General features: G+C 43.4%; 1 protein-coding gene across 1 annotated transcript in view; it reads right to left on the minus strand.

The window, feature by feature from the left end:
• The window catches only part of LOC126455995 (alpha-1D adrenergic receptor-like), a 138,985-nt gene that overhangs the window by 20,592 nt on the left and 92,852 nt on the right, over window positions 1-25,541 (minus strand). The window contains exon 2 of the mRNA XM_050091753.1: window positions 8,625-8,845. Coding sequence (XP_049947710.1) covers window positions 8,625-8,845 — 221 coding nt within the window. The remainder of the gene's footprint in view (window positions 1-8,624; window positions 8,846-25,541) is intronic.

The raw sequence follows: 25,541 nt of genomic DNA on the forward strand, positions 1-25,541 counted from the left end.
GAGTGGCTCGAAGACTTCTTAAGTTAATAGAACCCAGTATGTTGACCTCGAGGGCGAGTGTCCATAGGAGTACTCCAGGAAGTGTGACAGAACCGCTGTTTTTCTCAATGTACATACTGATTTGGCGGACAGGGTGAGGCATATAGACAGTCGTTTTTATCTTTCTCTGTTTGCCAGGGGAATAGGAAAGGAAATGACTAGTAGCGGTACAGGGCACCCTTCACCACGCGTCGTACGGTGGCTTGCAAATTATTTATGTAGCCGTAGATGTAGATGTAGAAGTTTGAATAACATGTTCGCTATTACTAGCTGAATCTTATTGTGGAACTCAATTAGTCTTCCTCCTTTCTCATTCTCACCACCGATCCCATGTTCTCCTGTAAATCCGTCATTTTCTTCTTCCTTTACTATAGTGTTCCATTCACCCACTATATTAGCTTAACATCTTTCTTTGCATAGTGAATTACACTTCAGTATTGTTACATTATTTCCCTATACGTTCGCCTTCCACTTGTAATGTCAGCATTTATGCATGAGCTATTGTTACTGACATTGGTTTGTTGTAAATTCTGATAGGAATAATCCGTCATTGGACTGTTCGCAGTAACTCTATCTCTGCCGTACTTCCATATTCAGAAATAATCCTACTTCAGTTACATCATTTTCTGCTGTTGCTGATATTACCACATATTCGTGTCACCAAAAATCTGTATCATCTTTCCGTTTCGCTTCATTGACACCACTACATCTAGACTGTTGCTTTGCATTTCCTTGTTCAGATTTTCTAGCTTCTCTACCACGTTCAATCGTCTGATATTCCACGCTCCGATTAGTTTGTTATTCAGTATTCAGTATGATCACCTTCCCCTTGCAGTCCCCTCACAGACACCGGAGAGATCATCATTACACCTTTTCAACTATAGGCCACATGTTTAGTGAATACATATGATCTGTCTTTAATACAGTGGTTTCTGTTGCCTTCCGCATGCTCAGTCTGTTGATTCTTCCACCTTTTTAGATCTGCCAGCTTCCCACCTCTAGGTCTAGACGGTGCCCGAACACATGTCCATTCCTCCGCCCTCGTTGCAAGAGCGATGCTGACTCCTATACCTCTTCGCTTGCCATGACTGATGTTTTTAATTCAAAATGAAACAGTCACTGAGATCGAACCCGGGAGCCCAGGTCACTTACTTTATTATTCAGGAACACAATGGTGACCTGGAGATACGATAAATATGACAGCCAAATTTATTTCCTTTGTATTATTAAGATTTCCAAAATATTGGGCTTATTTTAAGTAGTTACAGAGTTACTGTAGCGTGACGAATTACTGTTTCAGGTTAATGTTTTAATTTCCCTAAGGACGAACAAAGATTAAAAAGATTGCTCCAAAAAGTAAAAAAAAAGAAATGAAGAATTTAGTCCCTATAAACATTTCAGAGGGTGATAAATCTGTAATTTGGTGCAAGTTATGACTGCCAACTCGAAATTTTGCGGGACACTTTCATTTTCACGTTCCAGGAAGCCATTTCGTGAAATTACCATAGAATAATTTATTGCAACAGAGACTCGTGAATATTATCAAGTGCAGTACAAAATCCAAAGTATGGTTATCATTTGTTTTTCATTTAAAGAAAAATAGTGCTATCTGAGCTTTGACGTCGCAAACTAGCGAAATGTTCCTGTGTTTATCTCTCTAAAGCTTCAAGGCAAGTTCATTCCAGATACCGAATGCAAATTTTTAAGATACCTATGAATCCTGTGTACATAATTCATAACACTTTGTAACGGCACCTGTTTTTGTTAACGATGTAATGACATTCACAATCTGCAGAGCACATAGCGGCAAATCATAGTCACTTTGTCCTTTGGCGTCAATGCACTAGTATGTTGGCGACAAAAATTCTATTCTGCGCATGTGAATGCTCGTTCCCTACACGCTCAGGAATGTGAGGACGGAGCTTAACATTTTGCTAACGCCAAGATCACTGCAGATGGAGCATAATCTTGAAGTGGACAAAAAAAAAATGAAGAAAGTCGACCGTTACCTTGTGTAGAGTACCACTCTGACATTTTCCTCAAGAGATGTAAGGAAACTAAGCGTAACCAGTACTAAGAAGTTATTACGGGGATTTGAATCAAGCTCCTTCAGGAGAAAAATCCGGTGTCTCAAACACTTTGGCAACCTTACTCGGTGGTCGTGCTCGAAGCTCATAAATAATCTCAGGGAAGACATACGCAAACAATGTATTTATCAAATCGCGAAGATTCTTAAAAATACCCGTACAAGTTCGATAACTGTTCTTTCACCACAATAAAGCTTCAGAATACGTATGACTAAAGCGCTGCAATTGCTAAGGTGAGTTTTATTACAGAATTATTGAACATCGCTGAGTTCTAATCTTACTTCAGATGAATGTCTTGCCTTCATTGATAAAAATACAACTGCAAGGTGAGCATTATCTACACGCGAGGAGATTCTATATGAGCAGAGTGTCCAGCTACAAAAGGTGTTCGAAAAAAAAATCGATTTGTTTCTTCAGTTTCCGAAAATAATGATGTTTTTTACAGACTTTCCCAGTGTCTTTAGTGCTATCCGTTACCTGTCTTTCCAACTACTACCATACTGCAGAAGGGAATCTTTTGTAACCTAGCAACAGCGTTACAAATTGACATTTGATGTCCAGTAAACGATCGGGACGTTTTTATAGCAATTCTGGTACTGTCTGGCCGTGACCTATTTTTCTGTATTTGTCATGTGGAGACGAGTTCGTTGGCAGGATGGAAGCCAATAATGGCGTGGTCTGCTCGCTCGCGCCGAGTGGGAGACCAAAAGCTGTGTCAACATTTCGTGACGCTGGCGTCAGCTGTTCCGGCGCTCGCCAGTGCTGTCACCGACCGAGGTGGCGCAGTGGCGAGCACACTGGATTCGCATTCGGCAGGACGACGGTTCAAACCCGCGCCCAGAAGGGTGACGGGAAGTGCATCAGGTCACCCTATACCACCGACATGAAAAACGGGATAAGGCCAGGAACGAAAGAAGGTACTGATGTTGGACGCTGGGTCTGGAGCGAAGTCACGTTCTAACTCATCTCAGAAGTGTTTCATTCCATTCATGTCCCGTCTCTGGACGGACAAGTCCATTTCAAGAATGTTGTTGTTCAGAAACTGTTGACTCACAGATGCTGCTTTATTACAGGGTGCATTGCCATGCTGATAAAATCATCGTCTCTGAACTGTTTCTCTACGGTATGTAGTACACAGTGCTGTGAAATGTGTCCGCATCCTTCCGTATTTTGATTTTTCTTAAGCACAATATGAGGACCACACACTAACTACGCACATACCGTAACACGGCCTCCTCTGTACTTCATTGCTCGCACTACACCGGACAGCAGATAAGGCTCTCGAGGTACTCGCCAATCTCAAACCATTCCATTGGATTGCCACAGCGTATAGCGTGATTCATCACACCAAATCACTCGTTTCCAATCGTCCACAGTCCAGAGGCGTCCCTATTTGCACCATCTCAATCATCGCTTAGCACTAGTTACAGAAATATGTTGCTTATGCGGAGCCGGTCGGCCATTGTATCCAATTCTTTTAAACTTCATACGTACACTGTGCAAGCTGGACTGCTGGTAGGTGTAACCGCTCTTTGAATTGAGAACAATATTATCAGGCTTATTTTCATATCGGGGATATGCTAAGGAAGGGATCAGGACACTTTTGTTAAACTGCAAGAAAATTGACTATAGTTAATTTATACGGGACAGACTTTTGCCGTAAGGTCACGGACTAAGAATACCTGAGGAATTGAGTGCGCGACAAAAAGTAGCGCTCAGTATTAAATGCTGTTACATGCCTATACGAAGGGACGTCAAACTGAATATGAGAACGGAACTGGTCACATAGTTTTGCGAAAGTAAAAACGTACGAAGTTTGAATGACTGTATCAAAGTATAGTGTTGGACCATAGTCTTTGTTATAATATCTTTGAGTGACGAACACTTAAATTACTGACATTTTAGTTGCCGTAATTGCTGAGAGTAATTCAGGATCAACTCTCCCTTTCCATACAAAACGCAATCATTTATGATCATTTAATTATTGTTGAATGTTCTTCATAGAAAAACTGAAGTGATTTCCATAATAACGAGTGTATTAGTAAATAATGACATTCAAAGATATTGTCTTCGGTAACGCAGCAACAAATGAAGAGTGATCGACTGAATAGCTTATTAAAACTCCGTCCGTACAGACCACGAAGCCCCATCGGTACCGACCGGCCGCCGTCTCATCCTCAGACTACAGGCGTCACTAGCTGCGGATATGTGGTCAGCACACCGCTCTCCCTATCGTATGTCAGTTTAAAAGACCGAAATACGTTATTACGCTTGTTAAATAGTAATGACGAAAAGATCATAGTTATAAGTTTTGTATCATAAAGGTACATTGCTTCAGGATCTCTTCTTCTTCATTGCAAGTACCTAAACGTAAAATATTGATTAACAACGGAAAAATTTAAAATTTGTAGAGATATTTGTATCGCCAATAGGGTTTGTGATTCACTGTAAACTGTCCCACATTTATACACGATATGGAAGATTACACTTTTTAAATGTTCCAGTGGTTGTTACACGCATTTTCCACAGCGGAATTGGTTACAACGAACAACCCCAATACAAATTTCGCGAAATCACACCTTGCAGTTATCACACCCGATCCATTCCCTTTTCTCTACAGATCTAGGATCATAATATTTGATGTTGCAGAAACCACAAGATATGTTTTATTCTGCGGACACAGCTTCAGGTGATGATCAAAATGAATCATTTTCAGGTTTTGAAGGTTTTTCTTGCACGTCCAGCTGCTTTCTGCAACCCTTGGCCTCCATTCTTTGCGAGTTTTTAAAACGCAATTTTCTCTTCCCTCTTGTAAGATGGAGATGAGATGCTGAAGTAAGATGACAAGCTTAATACCTTTCTTTCTCTCCTCACACATGGGATACCGGTGATTTTCTTTGCGGTTCGCAAAACGGAAGAAAATGGTGATGATGATGACGTTACTGAGTTCTAACTTCCCAAATTTCTGGGAGGATGAGAAGCAGTTGCAACTTCTGGAATTACTTTTGATTCCGTGGTAACAGAGTGGGGCTCATCATTAAGGAATGTGGACGAAGAAAGGAATTTCTATGACAGTATTTTGTTGAGACTGAAGGGGAAAATTCCCGTGGACTCACATCTCTTCGCAGCATTCCTAACATTAGCTCCAAATCTCGAATTTTACCAAAAACAAATTTTATACTGGAGGCTCAGTGATTATTATGTATAATTAGGCTATAGAAATACTTTAATACGTAGGATATATAAATTAATAAATACCTAAGACGTATTATATTCGGACTCAGAAAGCCCCACGAAGACTGATTCACAGAGCCTCATACCCTTGCTTGTTAGTTTTTAAATGTAAGGAGTTGCTCAGATTTATATCAAATCTCGCTAGTTATTCTGTTGACTGACTTGGTGGACGCTATACAACTGGTACCGGAAAGATTTGTAACTACAATTCATGTATTTTAACACTAGACTTTTTTTTAGATATACTGAATATTACATGGCGAATTGTTATAAGCAATACGTCTTACGTCTTCTATTTCCTTCTGGCTGATTACTCTTTATATTACATTTATTTGCGAAAAAGTTTCTTGCCGCTTGTGCACGACTTGTCTAGCAACGGCCCTGTAATATGGCGTCCGAGTTGCGCACGTGTTCTGAGATTTATCCACATAGCCCCATGATTCAGAAAGCCCAACGCTACTCTATGACCTTAAGTATTTTGCGCACTAATGCCCCCCCCCCCAAAGCCTGTCATGATTATAGTGAGTACGACATATTTTAGGCCTCGTATTTAGATTTTTCGCATGGCCGATATCTTTCCTCATCTTCTCTAAATCAGATTTCTTGTTTCGTTTTTCATGGTCTCGCCGTTGAAGGTACAGTAAAGCCTTATCTTTTTTTTTTACTTCTTCGTACCCTGTCTCACTGCCACACGCCACTTACCAGTTCTCTGGATAATTTATACTTTATCGGAACTAGATTTATTCGAGAAACTAAATTTTACATTCTAGATTACATATTACTGCTTGTTTCATATGCCAGATACGCCATCTATTCAAGATAATGTTCCTATGTCTGGTACTAGGTGCAGAACAGAATTTTTTACAAATCCATGATTCCAAAGAAAGTAGGTGCTGACAGGTGCGAACATTACCGAACTATCAGTTTAAGAAATCATGTTTGCAAAATACCGACGGAAATTTCTTACGGAATCCGTCCTCGGGGGAGTTAAGTCTGAGTTCTGGAGAAATGTAGGAACACGCAAGTAATTCTGACCGCACAACCTACCCTAGACAGAGAATAAACAAAGGGAAGTCTATGTTTATAACGTTTGTAGGTCCAGAGAGGTTTTGATCATGGTGACTGAAATACACCCTTTGAAATTCTAAAGGTAGCAGGCATAAAACACAGGGAGTGAAATGTTACATACACCTTTCAGTGAAACCAGCCGGCGGGTAAAAGAGTCAAACGACATGAAAGGCAAGCAGTATCTGACAAGCGTGTGAGATCGTGTTGTACCTATTCTCGATGTTACTCTGTCTGTTCATTGGGATAGCAGTAAAGGACCAAAGAAAACTCTAGAGGAGGCGAGTTCAAGGGAAGAAATTAAAACTTTGAGGATTGTCAACGTCATTCTGTTAGACGCAGCAAAGACTTGGAAGAGCATTTGAACGGAATGGATAGTGTCTTCAAAAGAGGTTATAAGATGAGATTTGCTGGCCAAGAGAAGTCTGCTAGTATCAAACATTGGTCTTAGTTGAGGAAGAAATTTATGAGAATGAAGTTTTGAGCACAGTATTTTGTTGTAGTGAAACATGGTTTGCTGGAAAACCAGAACAGAAGAGAATAGTAGTTTTGAGATATGTTGCTACAGGAGAATGTTGAAAATTAGGTAGACGTATAAGGTGAGATATGAAGAGCTTCTCCACAGAATCGGCGTGGATAGGTGTATACCGAAAACACTGACAAGAACAAATGACAGGACGGTAGGACATGTGTCAAGACTGCAGGGAAAAACTTCCGCGGTTCTAGAGGGAGCTGTAGAGGGTAAAAACTTTAAAAGACATAAATTGGGATGCATCCAGCAAATAACTGAGGATGTAGGTTGCAAGTACTACACTGAGAAGGAAAGGTTGCCATAGGAGAGGAGTTTTTGTGGCGGGTCACATCAAACCAGACTAATGTCCTCCCTCCCCCAAAATAGAATGAACAAACATAAAACAAGGGTGACGAAATGTAACTGAATTTAATCAGTTGCTGGTGAGGGAATTAGATTAGGAAATGAGACACTATTTTGTTATTTGGGCAGAAAAATAATTGACAACCGTCGGAGTAGAGAGGATGGAAAATGCTGACTAGGAAAAAAAAACATAAAAAAAAACTTTGTGTCCTGCCTTACGGCAGGTCATGTCATGGGGTAAGCCCCATTAGAGAGGTCTACCGCATGAGCGTCTAGGGAAGTGATTCCAGTGGTGGTTTCCCGTTGGCTTCCACCGATGATGATGAAATGATAATGAGGACAACACAACACCCAGTCTCTGAGCGGAGAAAATCTCCGACCCAGCCAGGAATCGAACCCGGGCCCTTTGGCGTGACAGACCGCCGCGCTGACCACTCAGCTATCGGGGTGGACACTAGAAAAAAAAACAGCAAGTAAATTATTTCTGAAAACCACAAATTTGTTAACATCGAGGATAAATGTAGATGTTAGGAAATCTTTTTTGAACTTCTTTGTCTGGAGTACAGCCTTGTGTGAAAGTGAAATGTGGACAATAAACAGTTTAGACAAGAAAAGAATATAAGCTGTTGAAAGGTGGAGCCGGTCGGTGTGGCCGAGCGGTTCTAGGCGCTACAATCGGGAACCGCGTGACCGCTACGGTCGCAGGTTCGAATCCTGCCTCGGGCATGGATGTGTGTGATGTCCTTAGATTAGTTCGGTGTAAGTAGTTCTAAGTTCTAGGGGACTAATGACCTCAGAAGTTAAGTACCATAGTGCTCAGAGCCATTTGAACCATTTTTTGAAAGGAGGAGCTGCAGAAAAGTGTTGGCGATTAGCTAGCTACATCGCGTGACTAATGAGGACATACTAAGTAGAATCAGGGAGATTATCTTTATGCTCCAACTTGACCAAAAGAAAGGATCGGCTGAAAGAACCACTCTGAGTCATCAAGGAATTTCCAAATTGGTAAGGAGGGAAGCGTGGGGGCTAAAAGTTTTTGAGGGGACCAAGAGATGACTACAGCTAGCGGGTTCAAATGGTTATGTGTCGCAAGAGTCATGTAGAGATGAAGAGGCTTGCACAGGGTAGCCTAGCGTGAAGAGATGCATCAAACGAGTCTTCGGAGTGAAGATCACAAGAACAACAACATGAATTTTGTACTGTTTCGCAGGTGGCCTTGGAGGTACGTAATCACCTTCATTCTGTCATCCAAGTAATGGAACAATAGTACGATCCTGCCGGACTCTGTTCGCTAGTGGTGAGCGCGGCCTGTGTCTGGAGCTCACCTTGAACGCCTGCCGGAACTTGTGCGACATGATGTGGTAGAGTAGCGGGTTGATGGCGGTGCCGAGGAAGTAGAAGACGCCCGAGATGTGGGTGAGGACCTGGTAGATGGTGACGAAAGTTGCCGACGATCGCAGCGACTCGGAGCTGTAGGCGTAGACGGCGAGCAGCCGCTGCGCGTGGAACGGCGCCCAACAGATGAAGAACGCCACCACCACCGCCACTGCAACACAGGGTGCGCCGACGTCACTCGCCTGTCCCTGCCTCGTGTCTTGTAAGATGTCAACAGAGTTAGCTTACAGTTTACGTTTCAGAGACACACAGTCAAGGGGTTACGGATTGCTTACTTGCTCTAAAAAAGTAAACTTACGTAATTAATTTTATGCTGATAATTTTCAGACTCGGCCCGTCTATGTGCAACTGAATAAAATCAGTTTTATCATGCCGTAAACCCTTGGCTTTTATTTTTTGAAACACATCAAAAAAATGTTCAAATATGTGTGAATTCCTAACGGACCAAACTGCTCAGGTCATCGGTTCCTAGACTTACACACTACTTAAACTAACTTATGCTAAAAAAAACACACACCCATGCCCGAGGGAGGACTCGAACCTCCGCGGGGAGGTTCAAAATGGCTCTGAGCGCTAGGCGACTTCTGAGGTCATCAGTCGCCTAGAACTTATTACTAATTTAATCTAAATAACCTAAGGACATCACACACATCCATGCCCGAAGCAGGATTCGAACCTGCGCCCGTAGGGGTCCCCCGGCTCTAGACTGTAGCGCCTCGAACCGCACGGCCACTCCGGCTGGCCCGCGGGGAGGGGCCGCGCAATCCATGACATGGCGCCTCAAACCACGTGACCACTCTGCGGAGCCAAAACGCATCATCAGTGGCCTAAAATATATACCAATTATTTGCTTTACAAGTTAGACAGTGCTTTCAGGTAAGAAAGCGTTCTGGCTCTTTCTGACTCTCCATAACGTAATAGGCTAATCATTTGTAGATGATGCTCTACATCTGTGCTTGCTTTGCTGGTTTAAGAGTTGCATTTCTGCTTCCAGTCTTTCGAGATTTTACTGGCACAGCCCTGACGATATGAACACACGTTTTCTTCATGTTAGGCCGGCCGGAGAGGCCGTGCGGTTCTAGGCGCTACAGTCTGGAACCGCGAGACCGCTACAGTCGTAGGTTCGAATCCTGCCTCGGGCATGGATGTGTGTGATGTCCTTAGGTTAGTTAGGTTTAATTAGTTCTAAGTTGTAGGGGACTGATGACCTCAGAAGTTGAGTCCCATAGTGCTCAGAGCCATTTTTTTTCTTCATGTTACGTTTAGAATCTTGTTACGAACTACTGAATATTTTTGCCAATTGTGAAAATTGTGTTTGTGAGTGATATATTTTACCTCCCCCCCCATCTCTCTCTCCCTCGCCCCTCTCTCTCTCTCGCTCTGTCTGTGTGTGTGTGTGTGTGTGTGTGTGTGTGTGTGTTTTTGTGTGTCTGTGCGCATGTGAATTGGTATTTTCATGTCTAGGACTATGTTAGTGGGGTGATGGTTGTGGTGTTTTAAGTGTTCTGCGAATGTAGAAGGGGTTTCTGCATACTTCCTACACCTGATGCATCCCACCAGTGTCCGGATCGTCTCTGGGCATGACATGACACAGCTGCAATATTTTCGTTGTTGCCACGGTTCGGCGAGATTTTTGAGAGGGTATTAGTAGCAACGAAGTCCGACAGACGTTGGCCTGAAATCTCATTGACTGCAATAGAACTGCCTTCAGTGAAGGGTCTTGCTTCGGAATGAGCCCCGATGATTAACGAAGACGCGTCTAGAGATAGCCCTACAGCAGTGAGATACTAACGTGACTGTTGTCCGTCATACGGCCCCGAAACCAGGAGTCACGGTCTGGGGTGCCATCTGCTTTCATATCATGACTTCTTCGGGTGCCACCCGTGGCACCCTTACAGCGCAGAGATAGGTCGAAGCCGGCCGGAGTGGCCGAGCGGTTCTAGGCGCTACAGTCTGGAACCGCGCGACCGCTACGGTCGCAGGTTCGAATCCTGCTTCGGGCAAGGATGTGTGTGATGCCCTTAGGTTAGTTAGGTTTAAGTAGTTCTAAGTTGTAGGGGACTGATGACCACAGCAGTTAAGTCCCATAGTGCTCAGAGCCATTTGAACCATTTTGAGGTACGTCGACGAAAATCTACGCCCTGTTTTGTTGCCCTTCATGGCAAGCCGTCCTGGCCTTACATTTCAGCAAGATAACGCTCTCTCGCACACGGTGAGAGTTTCTACTGCTTGTCTTCGTGCTTGACAAACCCTGCCTTGGCTATAAAGTTCGCCGGACCTCCTACAATTCAGAACGTTTGGAGCATTATGGGCAGGACCGTCCGACCATCCCGAGAATTTGACAATCTAGCGCGCCACTTGGACAGAATTTGGCACGATATGCACCAGCAGATAAACCAAAAATTCTGTTAATCAATGCCTCGCCGAATAACTGCTTGTATGGACCGGAGGTGCACCAATGCGTTACTGACTTGCTCAATTTGTGAAGTTCTTTCTCTTGAATAAAGTATCCAATTTTTCTGAAACTGTAATCATTATTTTGCACATGTACTTCAAATCTACGATTTCCGTTCCATTCCAATAATTCGTTCCAGGTGCATCGTTTTTTTATCTTAGAGTATATTACACTATTGATCATGGCAATGTTCGACGTCTGTCTGGCTTCTGTGCTGCCAATACCCCTTCAAAAAACTCGCCGAACCGTGGCAACAACGAAAATATTGCAGCTGTATCATGTCAATGGAGATGACTCTTCAGGCATCCCGTCACCATGTGTAGTGCTGGATGTATCTCTATAACCCAGCAACAAAGGAGCAAGCACTCGGTCGATACTTGTTTTCATCACCAGCGAAAAAGGTAGGTTCAAATGGCTCTGAGCACTGTGGGACTTAACATCTGAGATCATCAGTCCTCTAGAACTTAGAACTACTTAAACCTAACTAACCTAAGGACATGACACACGTCCATGCCCGGGGCAGGATTCGAACCTGCGACCGTAGCAGTCGCGCGGTTCCGGACTGCAGCGCCTAGAACGAAAAGGTGAACAACACCCAACATGGGGTAAAGTGACAGGATTTTGCGGGATCGCCATGGTAAAGTGCTGACAGATTATACTCGTAACGGACCAATCGCCACAGGAGCACACCTGGAAAATCTATTGACGTACTTAAGAGGTTCTGCCAAGACGAAGCATTGCAGAAACTGTCCAAGGCGGTGTTTTTGCTCCACGACATCTCCCCTGCACAGGACAAAGTTAGACATACTGATTCTTTCGGTTATCGAATTTTACATCGCCCTCGTATTCTTCTGCCATGGTGCCCAATGACTTCTTCCTCTACCTTAGATGATGAAGAAATCTTAGCAAAGCAGGAGTTTCCAGAATGACGATGAGGCAATTTCGAGATGGAATGTTTCCTCAGCTGCAAAAATGTAGACTTCTACAACCAAGATCTTCTCAAATCATTCATCGTTGGGAAGTGGCCGAGTATGTAGAAAAGGGGGACAATTCCATAGTCCACCCTGGCTCTTATATGCTATCACGCCACATTATGAGACCAGCTGTTAAAAGCCTGAATAACCACCTTTTGCAGCGCGGTCCGTTGCGAGACGCGCAGGAAGAGAGTCAGTGAGGTTCTGGAAGGTACGGACAGGGATGTGGAGCCGTGGCGACTTCAGAGCTGCGGCCAGCCGCATTACGTTTCTCGGCTGAGGATCCGTGCTGCGAACAGCCCGACTGAGGTGGTCCCACAGATTCTTGATTGGGTTTAAATAGAGTTTGGTGGCTACTGGAGTATGGTGCTGGCATTCTTCGAACCACCTACGTACACTGCGAGCTATGTGACAAACTGCTTTTTTCTGCTGGTAGATACCGTCGAGACGAGGGAAAACAAACTGCACGAAGGGGTGGTTTGGTTCCCAAGGATAGATGTACACTAGTGTTGATCCATTGTGCCTTCTAGAATGACGAGAACACCCAGGGAATAAAACGGAAACCTTGTCCAGGCACCATAGCTCTCGCTCCTCCGGTCTGGACCCTTCCGACGATTGTTACAGGCTGTTTGCTTTCAGACGCTTCACGCCGTACACGCCAGCGGCCGTCTGTTCGTTGGATCATAAAACATGATTCATCTGGAGAGATCATATGTGTATGTCGCCACTTAGTGGAGGTCTATTTGCCATAGCCGGCTTGGTTAGTCCAGCCTTTCTCGCCGACAAACAGTAGTAAAAAAAAAAAAGTTCAAATGTATGTGAAATCTTATGGGACTTAATTGCTAAGGTCATCAGTCCCTAAGCTTACACACTACTTAGCCTAAATTACCCTAAGGACAAACACACACACCCATGCCTGAGGGAGGACTCGAACTTCCGCCGGGACCAGCCTCACAGTCCATGACTGCAGCGCCTAGACCACTCGGCCAATCCCGCTCGGCGACAGTAGTCAGCAAGGGTACATGAATCAGGCGACTGTTGCAGAGGCCCATACGCAGCAACGTTCGCTGAATGGTCGCTGAGGAGACACTGATGGTGACCCCTTGGTTCAACTGGACAGTCAATTGCTTGAGAGCTGCATGTCTGTTCGCCTGTACACATTTCCGCAGCCATGGTTCACCCTTATCATCTATGATCCATGATGCACCAACGTTGCTTCGGCGCCGGTTTTGGTTAGCGCCCTTTTGCCATGCACAGCGTTTTTTTTACTGCAGCGGCACTCGAGCAGTTTTCAGGCTTAGCTGTTTCAGAAATACGCGAACTTCTACCATTGGCCTGAAAGCTAATGTCGAAGCCCTTTTGAACGTCAGATAAATCGATCCGTTTTCGCATAAGACAACAACTGCACTGTTTTTTGCGTGTCCCCGACATTCCTTATATACCCTCTACTGCTAGCGGTGCCACCTACCACGTTATTGCACGTTGACATTGAACATAGACGGTGGTCATGTTAATGTGACTGGACCATGTACAATAACCCTCTATACCACAGATCATCCGATTGCCATTTGTTCAAATGTTCAAATGTGTGTCAGACCTTATGGGGCTTAACTGCTACGGTCGTCAGTCCCTAAGCCTACACACTACTTAACCAAAATTATCCTAAAGACAAACACACACATCCATGCCCGAGGGAGGACTCGAACCTCCGCCGGGACCAGCCGCACAGGATTGCCATTTTCAGCAGTGTACCCTTTATACCGTCACCCTCCATACAAATAGAGATCTATCATTATTTATTGTGTGCATCCACAAAAGGTGACGGAGTAATGGGTATACACTTGAAAATGGCAAACATCTGAAATCATCTCACTGTGGTGTATATGACAGCGATTGTATAACAGTCATGGTGGACTATAGCATTGTCTTCCAATAAATTTGTGTCTGTGGCATTCAAAACGAGCGAAAAAGGTATGCGGAGAGCGACTAATATCATGACCAACTTTAAAGGTGGGGGTTTGACTTTTTCGAGGCGACACTTAAAAGCCTCTTGGTTACCGCTCGTACTATTTTGTTGCATAGATTTAAAAATGACGCAAGTTGTACCGTATGATTTTTTGAGTGTTTCCCGTGATATTTGCTTGATTTGTAGCCTGTGTCATATTGCAAAATGATGAATCAACATTTGTGCTAGTATAGCAAATGCTGTTTCTCATCAAGAAGGTATACAGGTTAAAAATCAAATGGCTCCAAGCACTATGGGACTTAACATTGGAGGCCATCAGTTCCCTAGAACTTAGAACTACTTAAACCTAACTAACCTAAGGATATCACACACATCCATGTCCGAGGCAGGATTCGAACCTGCGACCGTAGCAGCTGCATGGTTACGGAATGAAGCGCCTAGAACCGCTCGGCCACCGCGGCCGGTGGTATACAGGTTAAGAGGTGGTACACTTTGGCTCGCACTCTACAGTAAGTCCAACACCATTGACAGACACCAGTAAGCATTGTCTCACCACCATGCACAGGAGACGAAATCTCTATTACATTCGCTGACAAAAAGGACTTACTGAATCGCTTACGAAGTCAATGTAATTTCGGAACTGCAGAAACTGAGTAAGTTAGCTTCAGAGCTAATAGATACAGCGAAGAAACCATCAAGAAAGTAATATCCACGAGGGGTAAGAGTAACAGAGACGAGCAGGCGGGACAACCGAACATTTCTTTTTGGCAGTTACAAAGAAGTCGCCGACCGTGCGTGGAAATTTCTTCGCCGTTTGTCATTGGCTACAGCTATTGGTACAACAACAGAATTCAACACCTACTTCCATCCAACAAAACTTCCGTCGATACGCTGTAAGCACCGGGAGTTAATGAAGTCAGATTTGAGTGCGACTTGGTGTTAATGAGGGATACTGATAAGAGAGTACGAGTGTCACAGACAGCTTGGACAAAATATTAAACTCGCGCAGCAGAAAAGCTGGATGAATACGGTAAACATCCGTACGCATTTCGAGGAAACTTCCATTTTATCATTCTTCAAAAGGAAGATACAAGAGGCGACAAACAACATGAAATGAGATTAAGAGAATAGGCCGCCATCGTCAGTTGATAGCGACAGCCGGCATACGGACGGAGTGTGTTCTCGAGACTGCCCGACAACAGGATCGCACTCCATAGGATCCTTTCTGTAGTACGACATCAGCGCTCTCAGCTCACCTAATACGCTGCTTTTGAATTTCGGTCCGGCACACAGTGTTAATCTTCCAGGAAGCTGTAAATCAGTGCACACACCGCTGCAAAGTGAATATTCATTACAGTAACCTTATCAACTCTGGTTGCACGCCATGTACAAGAACGAGATAATTTCCTCAACTAATCATGTTCGGTAAAAGTTTAGCATAAACAGTTGATCACATTCAGAGTCATCCTGTACGTTTACTGTATACCTCTGTTGACGCTATTCGGTAATTGCTACAAGGCTGTCAAAACTATGTGTGCTGATATTATTTCTATTAACAACGTTCAATCCCTGGCGAACTCCATCCGCCAGTAAATAGTTTACAGTTACTCTAGTTGTGTGTCTTTCCCTAAGTGTTCTGTACGTGCTCATGAGTACGGTTGTAAGCTGAGCTTAATGAGTTAATAAAGAAAGACTTTGTGTATTTCTAGCAGATTATCCTCGACCCAAGCAAAATGACAAGAGACATTCGAAAACGGCATGCAAATGTGGAAGAGTAGAAAAGCAAAGCAGGTAAATAATAAGACACTGATGATGGCAACGTGCGTACCAAATCGCCAACTCTAATTTAATTAGAAATTGTGGATACAACAGGAAACCATGTTTAATTTGTGATATTTTTTTTGTCTCTTGCTTGTCACACCAGGAATATTATTTCTCAGCTCTAATTGATAATTTTTGTGTAGTGTATCCATTTTTTCGTCCAATGTCAAATAATAGCCACATTTAAAATTCAATCTTTTCATTTTAAGTATGTAACATTTACTAGGGTCATAAACTATGTATTCTTTTGCCGGACAAAACTTTGGAGAGGGACTTGCCTCTATCTGTTCAAATTAGACGTGTTTCGCTTTCTTCTCAACGAAACATCTTCAATGGTGCTTTATTATAAGAGCTAATGTTAAGATAAATTTTACTGCGTGCGAAGCAGAAGGTGCACAACAGTTTGTGGGTAAACATTTCACGAAGAATTATATACAAGCTCTTCTTAAGACTAACAGAGGATAAGTCACGAAAGGAGTTAAGAGAGGGAGAAACCCGGCACACAACAGACTAAATGTTGTGCGTAATAAAACATTGGCGGCACTGTGAACAATACATATCGAAAAAACTCTGAGGCCGCTCTAAAGACACAAAGCGAACAAACTGTGTTTTTGGCTTTCTACTTGCCTAGTATCCGGCAGCGAATTTTTGTGATTTACAGTAGTGTCCTTTTCAACAAACTCTGCGTTTCTTGGCCGCAAAAACAGTTATCTTTCTGTGCCTCTTTCAGCAGTTATCTCCGCTTCCCTTAAAGCTGCGTTATTTAGCGGCAGACATGGACGTGGCGAGACTTTCATACAATGGCAACACTGTTGGAGTCTGATAACACGCACGCCATTTTCAGATTTTTCTGGTGAGGTTCCAGCCGCCTTTCCCCGGCGAAAATTACTTCAGAGATATTCTGCTTATGACGCCGTTCAGCCAACTCCTCTCTCACGACAGACCTACATTTGAAGCAAACAATATTCATTGTCTTAATACTGCGATTTTTATTACGATATTTAATTTCGCATTTGAACTGTATCAAGTACACGTCGATTAAAGTTATGTACCATGTGTATAAACGAGATTCCAGCGTTTAGTTCTGCTTCTCTTTCTAATGACGGGACTGATCCGATGAGTTTGTTTCAACATGTTCTCCGTAATTTCTTTCCCTTTAGATTAGATTAGATTAGTTTTTCGTTCCATAGATCCGTGATGAGGGGAACCCCGTGGATGTGAAACATGTCATTTTTTTTGGAGCTGAAATACCAATACCAATAGTATGAATATACACAATACATAATTTGTTTCTATTAAAAAATTCGTCAATGGAGTAGAAGGAGTTGGCCACTGGTAAGTCTTTCAGGCTCCTTTTAAACTAATCTTTATTTGTAACTAAATTTTTTATGTTTGCTGGCAAATTATTGAAGAAGAGTGTTCCTGGGTAGTGGACCCCTTTTTGAACTAAAGTAAGTGCTTTTAAGTCTTTGTGCAGATCATTTTTGTTCCTGGTATTGTGTGTATGAACTGAGCTGTTTGTTGGAAAAAGACAAATTTCATTAATAAGTAAATATACTGAGAGGCAGTAGTTAGTATAACCAGTTCTTTGAAGAGGTTTCTACAGGACGTCCGTGAATTTACTCCACGAATAATACATATTCACGCTTTTGGACTCAGAAAACTTTTGTTTGACTTAAAGAGTTACCCCAAAATATTATACCATATGACATTATGGAATGAAAGTAGGCAAAGTATGCAAGCTTTTTCATTTTTATGTCGCCTATGTCAGCTAACACTCGAATAGCAATCACAGATTTGTTAAGGCGTTTCTGCAGTTCTGTGATGTGCTTCTCCCAACTGAATTTATTATCAAGTTGTAATCCCAGGAATTTAAGACGGTCAACCTCTTCTATCTATATTTGCCAGACTCACTTCCTCATCTGTTTCTTGAACTACCGGCGTAGACTGGAGATATGCTCTGTAAATTGTGCTCCTCCTCGTCGTCATCAGTTTTACTCCTGATAGGTGAGTGTGTGGAGCTTGAAGAACGAGATGCTGAAAGGCCAAGACCGACAATAGTCACACTATTAAATTAAATTCATCCTCATTATGACTATTCATAAGTAACCCCTCGATTTCTGCGGTTGATAATCCCGTTTGCACGTGTTCAATCTGCATCGTATCATGCCTCTCCAGGGTAATTTCACGAAATATATTACTATAATTATTAGCACAAATAACAACTTAATAAAGCACTGTGGGTCAAGTACTTTGTTTATTAAATTCTTCATTTGTGTGGTCTTATTGTCTGGAGTTGCTTTACAGTGAAGCAAAGTAGCATCAGTTGTCTGTAATTAACGATAATTACAATCTGATTTGTTTTCCAGGTGGAGAAACAGTCCGACAAATTGCTGATTATTACTTGCTGTAATTTCTGCTCGGTTTTTCTCCTACATCACGAAATGCCGTCTGCTAGGACGATTTTCGTTCCTTTGTTCGTTAAGCACTGATAATTGCTGTCTAACCTTATTCTGCTTTGGAGAACGATGCATTCTGATGTTTAACATAGCACAATTTGCTAAACTATTATTCACTGCCTATTTGTATGCTTCTAAGTGTGTATCGCGTTTTGTAGTGTTCCAACATTGCCACTAGTTTTTGATCTATATTTTTTCTCTCTCTGTAGTTCATTATATGCGTGTTATTCTCTTTAATTATGTGACTGTGTGTTTGTATACTATATAAGAGAAATTTAAGATTAGTGATGGAGTTTAAATTTTGTGTGGAGAGTAGGTGGGAGGGGAGGGGGGGGAGAGGGGAGAAGCAAAGATGCGTCACGCTACTACGCAATTACTGTCTACTGATTTTTACTCCCTTGGAACCAGTAGCGTATCCGACGATCCCGGCCCACATGTTCACAGCAAATCTGGCTTGAAATCTGCCCTGTCAAACGGCGTGAGGGTTCTGAGCTGTCCTTGTTAGCAAATAATGCATATTCACACTATCTTCGAGAGTGAACGTGGATTCATCTGTCAACAGCATTTCCCGAAAAAACTCTGCGTTATTCCCACACTGTTCCAAGAACCAGGGTACAATGTAGATCTTCGTGGGTAGTCTGCTTCGTGAAGATGCTGAACTTTCTGGCGATGACAAGGATGCAGCAACTCTTGACGTAACGTGAAATGTACAGTCATATGAGATGGTCCCACCGGACGTGCCGAGCTTCTTGCATTTACGATGGTTGTTCTTCAACTAGACGTAGAATTACATCGTCACGTCTTAATCCAGCAGCATCACGTTGTAACCCACGACCCTCCCAATGTTGCAAACTCTGTTTATACTGTATATGTAAAGATGCACACAATTATGGACACTACTGGCCATTTAAATTGCTACACCAGGAAGAAATGCAGATGATAAACGGGTATTCATTGGACAAATATATTATACTATAACTGACATGTGATTACATTTTCACGCAATTTGGGTGCATAGAGCCTGAGAAATCACCACCCCGAACAACCACCTCTGGCCGTAATAACGGCCTTCATACGCCTGGACATTGAGTCAAACAGAGCTTGGATGGCGTGTACAGGTACAGCTGCCCATGCAGCTTCAACACGACACCACAGTTCAAGGGTAGTGACTGGCGTATTGTGACGAGTCAGTTGCTCGGCCACCATTGACCAGACGTTTTCAATTGGTGAGAGATCTGGAGAATGTGCTGGCCAGGGCAGCAGTCGAACGTTTTCTGTGTCCAGAAGCTGGCCGTTGTGGCCGTGCGGTTAAAGGCGCTTCAGTCTGGAACCGCGTGACCGCTACGGTCGCAGGTTCGAATCCTGCCTCGGGCATGGATGTGTGTGATGTCCTTAGGTTAGTTAGGTTTAATTAGTTCTAAGTTCTAGGGGACTGATGACCTCAGAAGTTAAGTCGCATAGTGCTCAGAGCCATTTGAACCATTTTTTTTTGTGTCCAGAAAGGCCCGTACGTACAGGACCTGCAACATGTAGTCGTGCATTATCCTGCTGAAATGTAGGGTTTCGCAGGGATCGAATGAAGGGTAGAGCCACGGGTCGTGACACATTTGAAATGTAACGTCCACTGTTCAAAGTGCCGTCAATGCGAACAAGAGGTGAGCGAGACGTATAACCAGTGGCACCCCATACCATCACGCAGGGTGATAGGCCAGTAAGGCAATGACTAATACACGCTTCCAATGTGCGTTCACCGCGATGTCGCCAACACGGATGCGACCATAATGATGCTGTAAACAGAACCTGGATTCATCCGAAAAAATGACGTTTTGCCATTCGTGCACCCAGGTTCGGCGTTGAGTACACCATCGCAGACGCTCCTGTCTGTGATGCAGCGTTAAGGGTAACCGCTGCCATGGTCTCCGAGCTGATAGTTCATGCTGCTGCAAACGTCGAACTGTTTGTGCAGATGGTTGTTGTCTTGCTAACGTCCCCATCTGTTCTCAGGGATCGAGATGTGGCTGCACGATCTGTTACTGCCATGCGGATAAGATGCCTGTCATCTCGACTGCTAGTGATACGAGGCCGTTGGGATCTAGCACGGCGTTCCGTATTACCGTCCTGAACCCACGATTCCATATTCTGCCAACAGTCATTGGATCTCGACCAACGCGAGCTGTAATGTCGCGATACGATAAACCGCAATCGCGATAGGCTACAATCCGACCTTTATCAAAGTCGGAATCGTGATGGTACGCATTTCTCCTCCTTACACGAGGCATCACAACAACGTTTCACCAGGCTACGCCGGTCAACTGCTGTTTGTGTATGAGAAATCGGATGGGCACTTTCCTCATGTCAGCACGTTGTAGGTGCCAACCTTGTGTGAATGCTCTGAAAAGCTAATCATTCTCATATCAGACCATCTTCTTCCTGTCGGTTAAATTTCGCGTCTGTAGCACGTAATCTTCGTGATGTAGCAATTTTAATGGCCAGTAATGTATTTCCCTTCTCTGTCACAAATTAGATCGTACAGCTTATATCGTTCCTCCTGTCTAATATGTTTCTAAGAATTGGGAAACAGACACGAATTCCGGCAGCTAGTGGCTGTGTAGCCATGACAACGTCTTCTAAAAGAAAAGTATTGTACCGAGTGATTATAATTACAGTGCAGCGACTCATGGAGGCCCAGTGCAGGCTGTATTATCGCAACACAGCGAAACTTGGTCGATATGCCAATGCGTTAATGCGGAACCGATTTACGCTGAAAAAAAAATAGTTATAATTGTGGCCAACAGTTGCAAATCTGGCGATATATACAGTGTGTACCACAGTATGACATCCACGCCCTCATTTAATAAGCCACAACGTGAAGGAACAATTTGATTATTGAGAATAAAGACTTTGCGGTGTTAGTGAAACTGTTTAATGTGAACGGCAGCAGTTACAATGCTGCATTGAGGGGGCATCGCCAACTGAAATGTGTGAGGAGGGGCTTGATGTTATTAAATTGTTTAAAGAAGATAGTGAAAATTGAAAAAACAGAGCAAGCTTTGTGAGGCACCTGGAAGATGAAGATGTCCTACGCCGGTGGAAGTCACTGGCGAGGTTGTTGTTCTTGTAACTGACCATGCAGCACGTGCCCCAGATATTGCTAGTGCTCGTACAGGGTCACGAGAATTTTACATCCCCTGGTCAACAGTACGAAAAGATTTTCGGTCCATTTTACAATGGTATCCACACAAGTTCCAGACGGTGCAGCAACTGAAACCTCATCATCCGCAGCAACGTTCTGAATTTGCTATTTTGCTTCTGGTACGGATCGCAGTTGATGCCACGTAGCCGCGCAGTATTCTGTGCAGTAATGAGACATATTTTGCATTGCGGGGTGCAGTGAATACACAGAACTGCGCAATTTGAGGTACTGATAAACCGCATGTTGTTCACGAACAGCCATTGGATTCGCAGTATATGACTGTGTGGTGTGGAGTCACATGCATCTTCATTCTCAGTCGGTTCATCTTTGAAGAAAATACACACAGAGGGCCTGTCACGTGTACTGAAACGTCTGCACATTGTCGACACCTTCTTGTACAGAATTTGATTTCTTATTTGGAAGAACGGAACCGTGCGGAAACCACTGTTTTCATGCAAGGTGGGGCAACACCTCGCGTCGTTCGCCGAGTGAAAGGTCTGTTTAATGCAAACTTCCATGAACGTGTTATCTCCTGAGGTTTTCCATATGCATGGCCTGCAAGATCAACTGATCTGAATCTGTGTGACTTTTGGCTCTGGGGATACCTAAAAGAACGCGACTACCAGGGACACTTTCGGTCTTTATCTGATCTGGAGGCAAGTATACGGGAACACGTTGCTCGGATTCTACCGGAAGTGCTTCGAGCAACTGTTGATCACGTCGTTTTACGGATGCAGCATCTCGTCGACGTCTCCGGTGCTCACATTGAACAAATTACGTAAGCGGCGGTTAATAATAAAATCAACATTATGCCTTTCTCACTTGTTTGAGTCCTCCTGACCAGGTGGTGTTCCAAATCCATTACATATGGAAACATTTCTATACACCTTTCTTGCATTCACAGTGTCATATTTGCACCTGGTGGCCACAGTTGGAACTAATTGTTTTTTCCAGCGTAAATCAGTTCCGGGCTAACGCATTAGAATGTCTACCAAGTTTCGTAGCCGTACGACAATTACAGCACACACTAGAACTCCGTGGGTAGTTGCATTTTAATTTTAATCACTCGTTAGACGAGTGCGCTGAGGTGCTCACTAATTTGTCCGTTATTGTAAGCCAAAAAAGCTTTCAAGCCCGCAATGCAGCGTACTGTAGGGTCAAGTCAGTTTTACGGCATTTGTTGGAGTTATAATAACAGCTTCTGAAAACAGAAACTGTAAGGAGACTCTAGATTTGCCCCGCAAGTGTAGTTATGTCACTTACCAACTTTTGTTCAAATTTAACTTATAAGGACACACTTATCTAATGACTGAAAATTTATTGTTTCTGCTGACAGACTTCAAGTTCTTCTTCCAATCGATTTTTTAATCACCATTCCCCACGTCGTTCACCTCCGTAATTCAGTGATTAGCGTGACTGACTGCTATGCGGAGCACTGGTTTTTGATTCCTGGTGTTGATAGGGATTTTTGCTTGGTGGGAGGGCTGGAGCGGGGTGTACTCAGCTTCTCGATGACAACTGAGGAGTGATCTTCCAAAAAGATAATAATGTAATTATGATCTACTCAGTTGGTTATTCCATTTACATTTCTGTAAAAACATTCTCACAATAGCAGAGTGGTGTACTGCGCATTCGTATATGTGTTCAACAAGGCAACGACTTTGTTGCCACTGATGCGAGAACAGCTCAGCATAGCGTCGTAGCGGATCTCATCGACTGCGTTTAATGACGAGGTGCACGCCGGCCAATTTTTTCTCATTGAACCTGTCCTTACTGCTGTGTAACACAGTTATCATGTAATTAACACTTCTCGAAAAATAAACCCGAGACAGAATCGATCCTTACCGAATGTAAGGACAGAGGTAAAGAGAAAGGTGCGCATTACGGTTGTCAGCAGCGAGTACCATGACTGAATTGAGCATGTTCCTTTTCAAACAAGACACACAGAGCGTACCGCCAACGAACGAAAAAAAAAAGGAATAAGAAATGAAATGAAATGCACTTAATTTGCAACAGACCATCGGAGACCACGGTTTCTTTACGCCACAATACCTAGAAATAAACTCTGAAGAACCTTCGAAATTTTGTAGTTGGAGCTCGTAAAAAAATGTCACACATGGTTTCAGCAGAGAGTAAGGAGTCACTGTACTGATGCAATATTTAATCTACTGCGAAAAGTGTGTGAGCAATGGAACACTGCAAAGGACGCACGCTCGCCGCTTGCCACTACAGGAGTATATAAAATTCGTTGGAAACGCTGTCAAGTGTATGCAGAAACTACGAAAAAAAGCATTAACACGGTCTTCGTGGAACAACAGCAATTGTCGTCTGGGAAACACAAACCGTCAGTAGCATACCATGCACTGGGCCCAGGAAACCACCAAATTTGTTTCTTTGATAGTGTGGTTTTCTCAAGATGCAATCATTGCCATGCTAGAATGTACAGAGCAACCATAGAAATTCAAAAGCAGAAAAATAATTTTTACAGAGAAGAAGAAGGATTAAAATTAGACTAGTTGTGGTCCTTGGTGCTAAGCGAAGCAGAGAGCGCCAACTCTTCTCCACTACGAACACCGTAAGTACGTCGGTGCGACTTGAATGAATGAATGTGTGTGAAATCTTATGGGACTTAACGGCTAAGGTCATCAGTCCCTAAGCTTACACACTACTTAACCTAAATTATCCTAAGGACAAACACACACACACACACACACACCCATGCGCGAGGGAGGACTCGAACCTCCGCCGGGACCAGCCGCACAGTACATGACTGCAGCGCCTTGGACCGCTCAGCTAATCCCGCACGGCAGGTGCGACTTCTCTATCTGACATCGAACTGATTCCGTCACGATCCAACCATTGTAAGGAGAAGTCTAAACGCTTCGAATTACTGAGACTGTTTTCGTTTGACTTGCTATATGAGCCTTTATAGCCTGTGTCGATGTCTCAGACATTTGAAGATGAAACGTTTGGCTCAGGAATGTGCCTTTCACCAAGGTAGAATGCCCACGAAACAAAGTGGCGTAGCTATTTCATCATACAGGGTGATAAACTCGGTGCCAGAATGAGAAGCAGGGAGGAAAATATGCAAAAAGAATATGGAGGTTATACACTGATGGAAAAAATCGCAACACCAAAAAATAATTAACGTAGAGTAATGAAATTTCGGGAACACATTTGTCTAGGTAACATATTTAACTGATTAACATTGTAAAATCATAGGTTGATGTAAGCGCGAGATAATGCATTGCAAATGTGAAATGCTGGTACACTGATAACCAGTTTAGCCAGCGAAGAAGGTTAAATTTATTCCAATAAATATAATTGTGAACTGCCACGCGAGATTAGCCGAGCGGTGTAAGGTGCTGCAGTTATAGACTGTGCGGCTGCTCCCGGCGAAGGTGTTTATAGTTAGACCGGTAAATAATGGATATCATTGAATGATGCCAGAATGTTGAATGAAAGCATGCAAACGTGCATGCGTTTTGTTGTACAGATAACGGATGTCACTTTGTGGAATGGAGTTCCTTGCCTGTTGCATGTGGTCGGTCAGTACAATGACAGTTTATGCTGATTGTGGGTGACGCTGGATTTATCGTCAGATGACGTCCCATTATGAGTTCGATTGAAGACAGATCTGGTGATCGAGCAGGCCAAGGTAACATGTCAACACTATGTAGAGCATATTGCCTTACAGCAGCAGTAGGTGGACGAGCGTTATCCTGTTGGAAAACACCCCCTGGAATGCTGTTCATGAATGGCAGCACAACAGGTCGAATCACCAACTTGAAGTACAAATTTGCAGCCGTGACGCTTGGGATAAGCACGAGAGTGCTCCTGCTGTCAAACGAAATCACTCACAGGACCATAACTCCATGTGTAAGTCCAGTATATCTAGCATGTAGACAGGTTGGTTACAGATTCTCAACTGGCCTCATTCAAACCAACACACGGCCATCACTGGCACCGAGGTTGGACC

The sequence above is a fragment of the Schistocerca serialis genome, chromosome 2 (genome assembly GCF_023864345.2).
Source record: "Schistocerca serialis cubense isolate TAMUIC-IGC-003099 chromosome 2, iqSchSeri2.2, whole genome shotgun sequence".
Classification (NCBI taxonomy): domain Eukaryota; kingdom Metazoa; phylum Arthropoda; class Insecta; order Orthoptera; family Acrididae; genus Schistocerca; species Schistocerca serialis.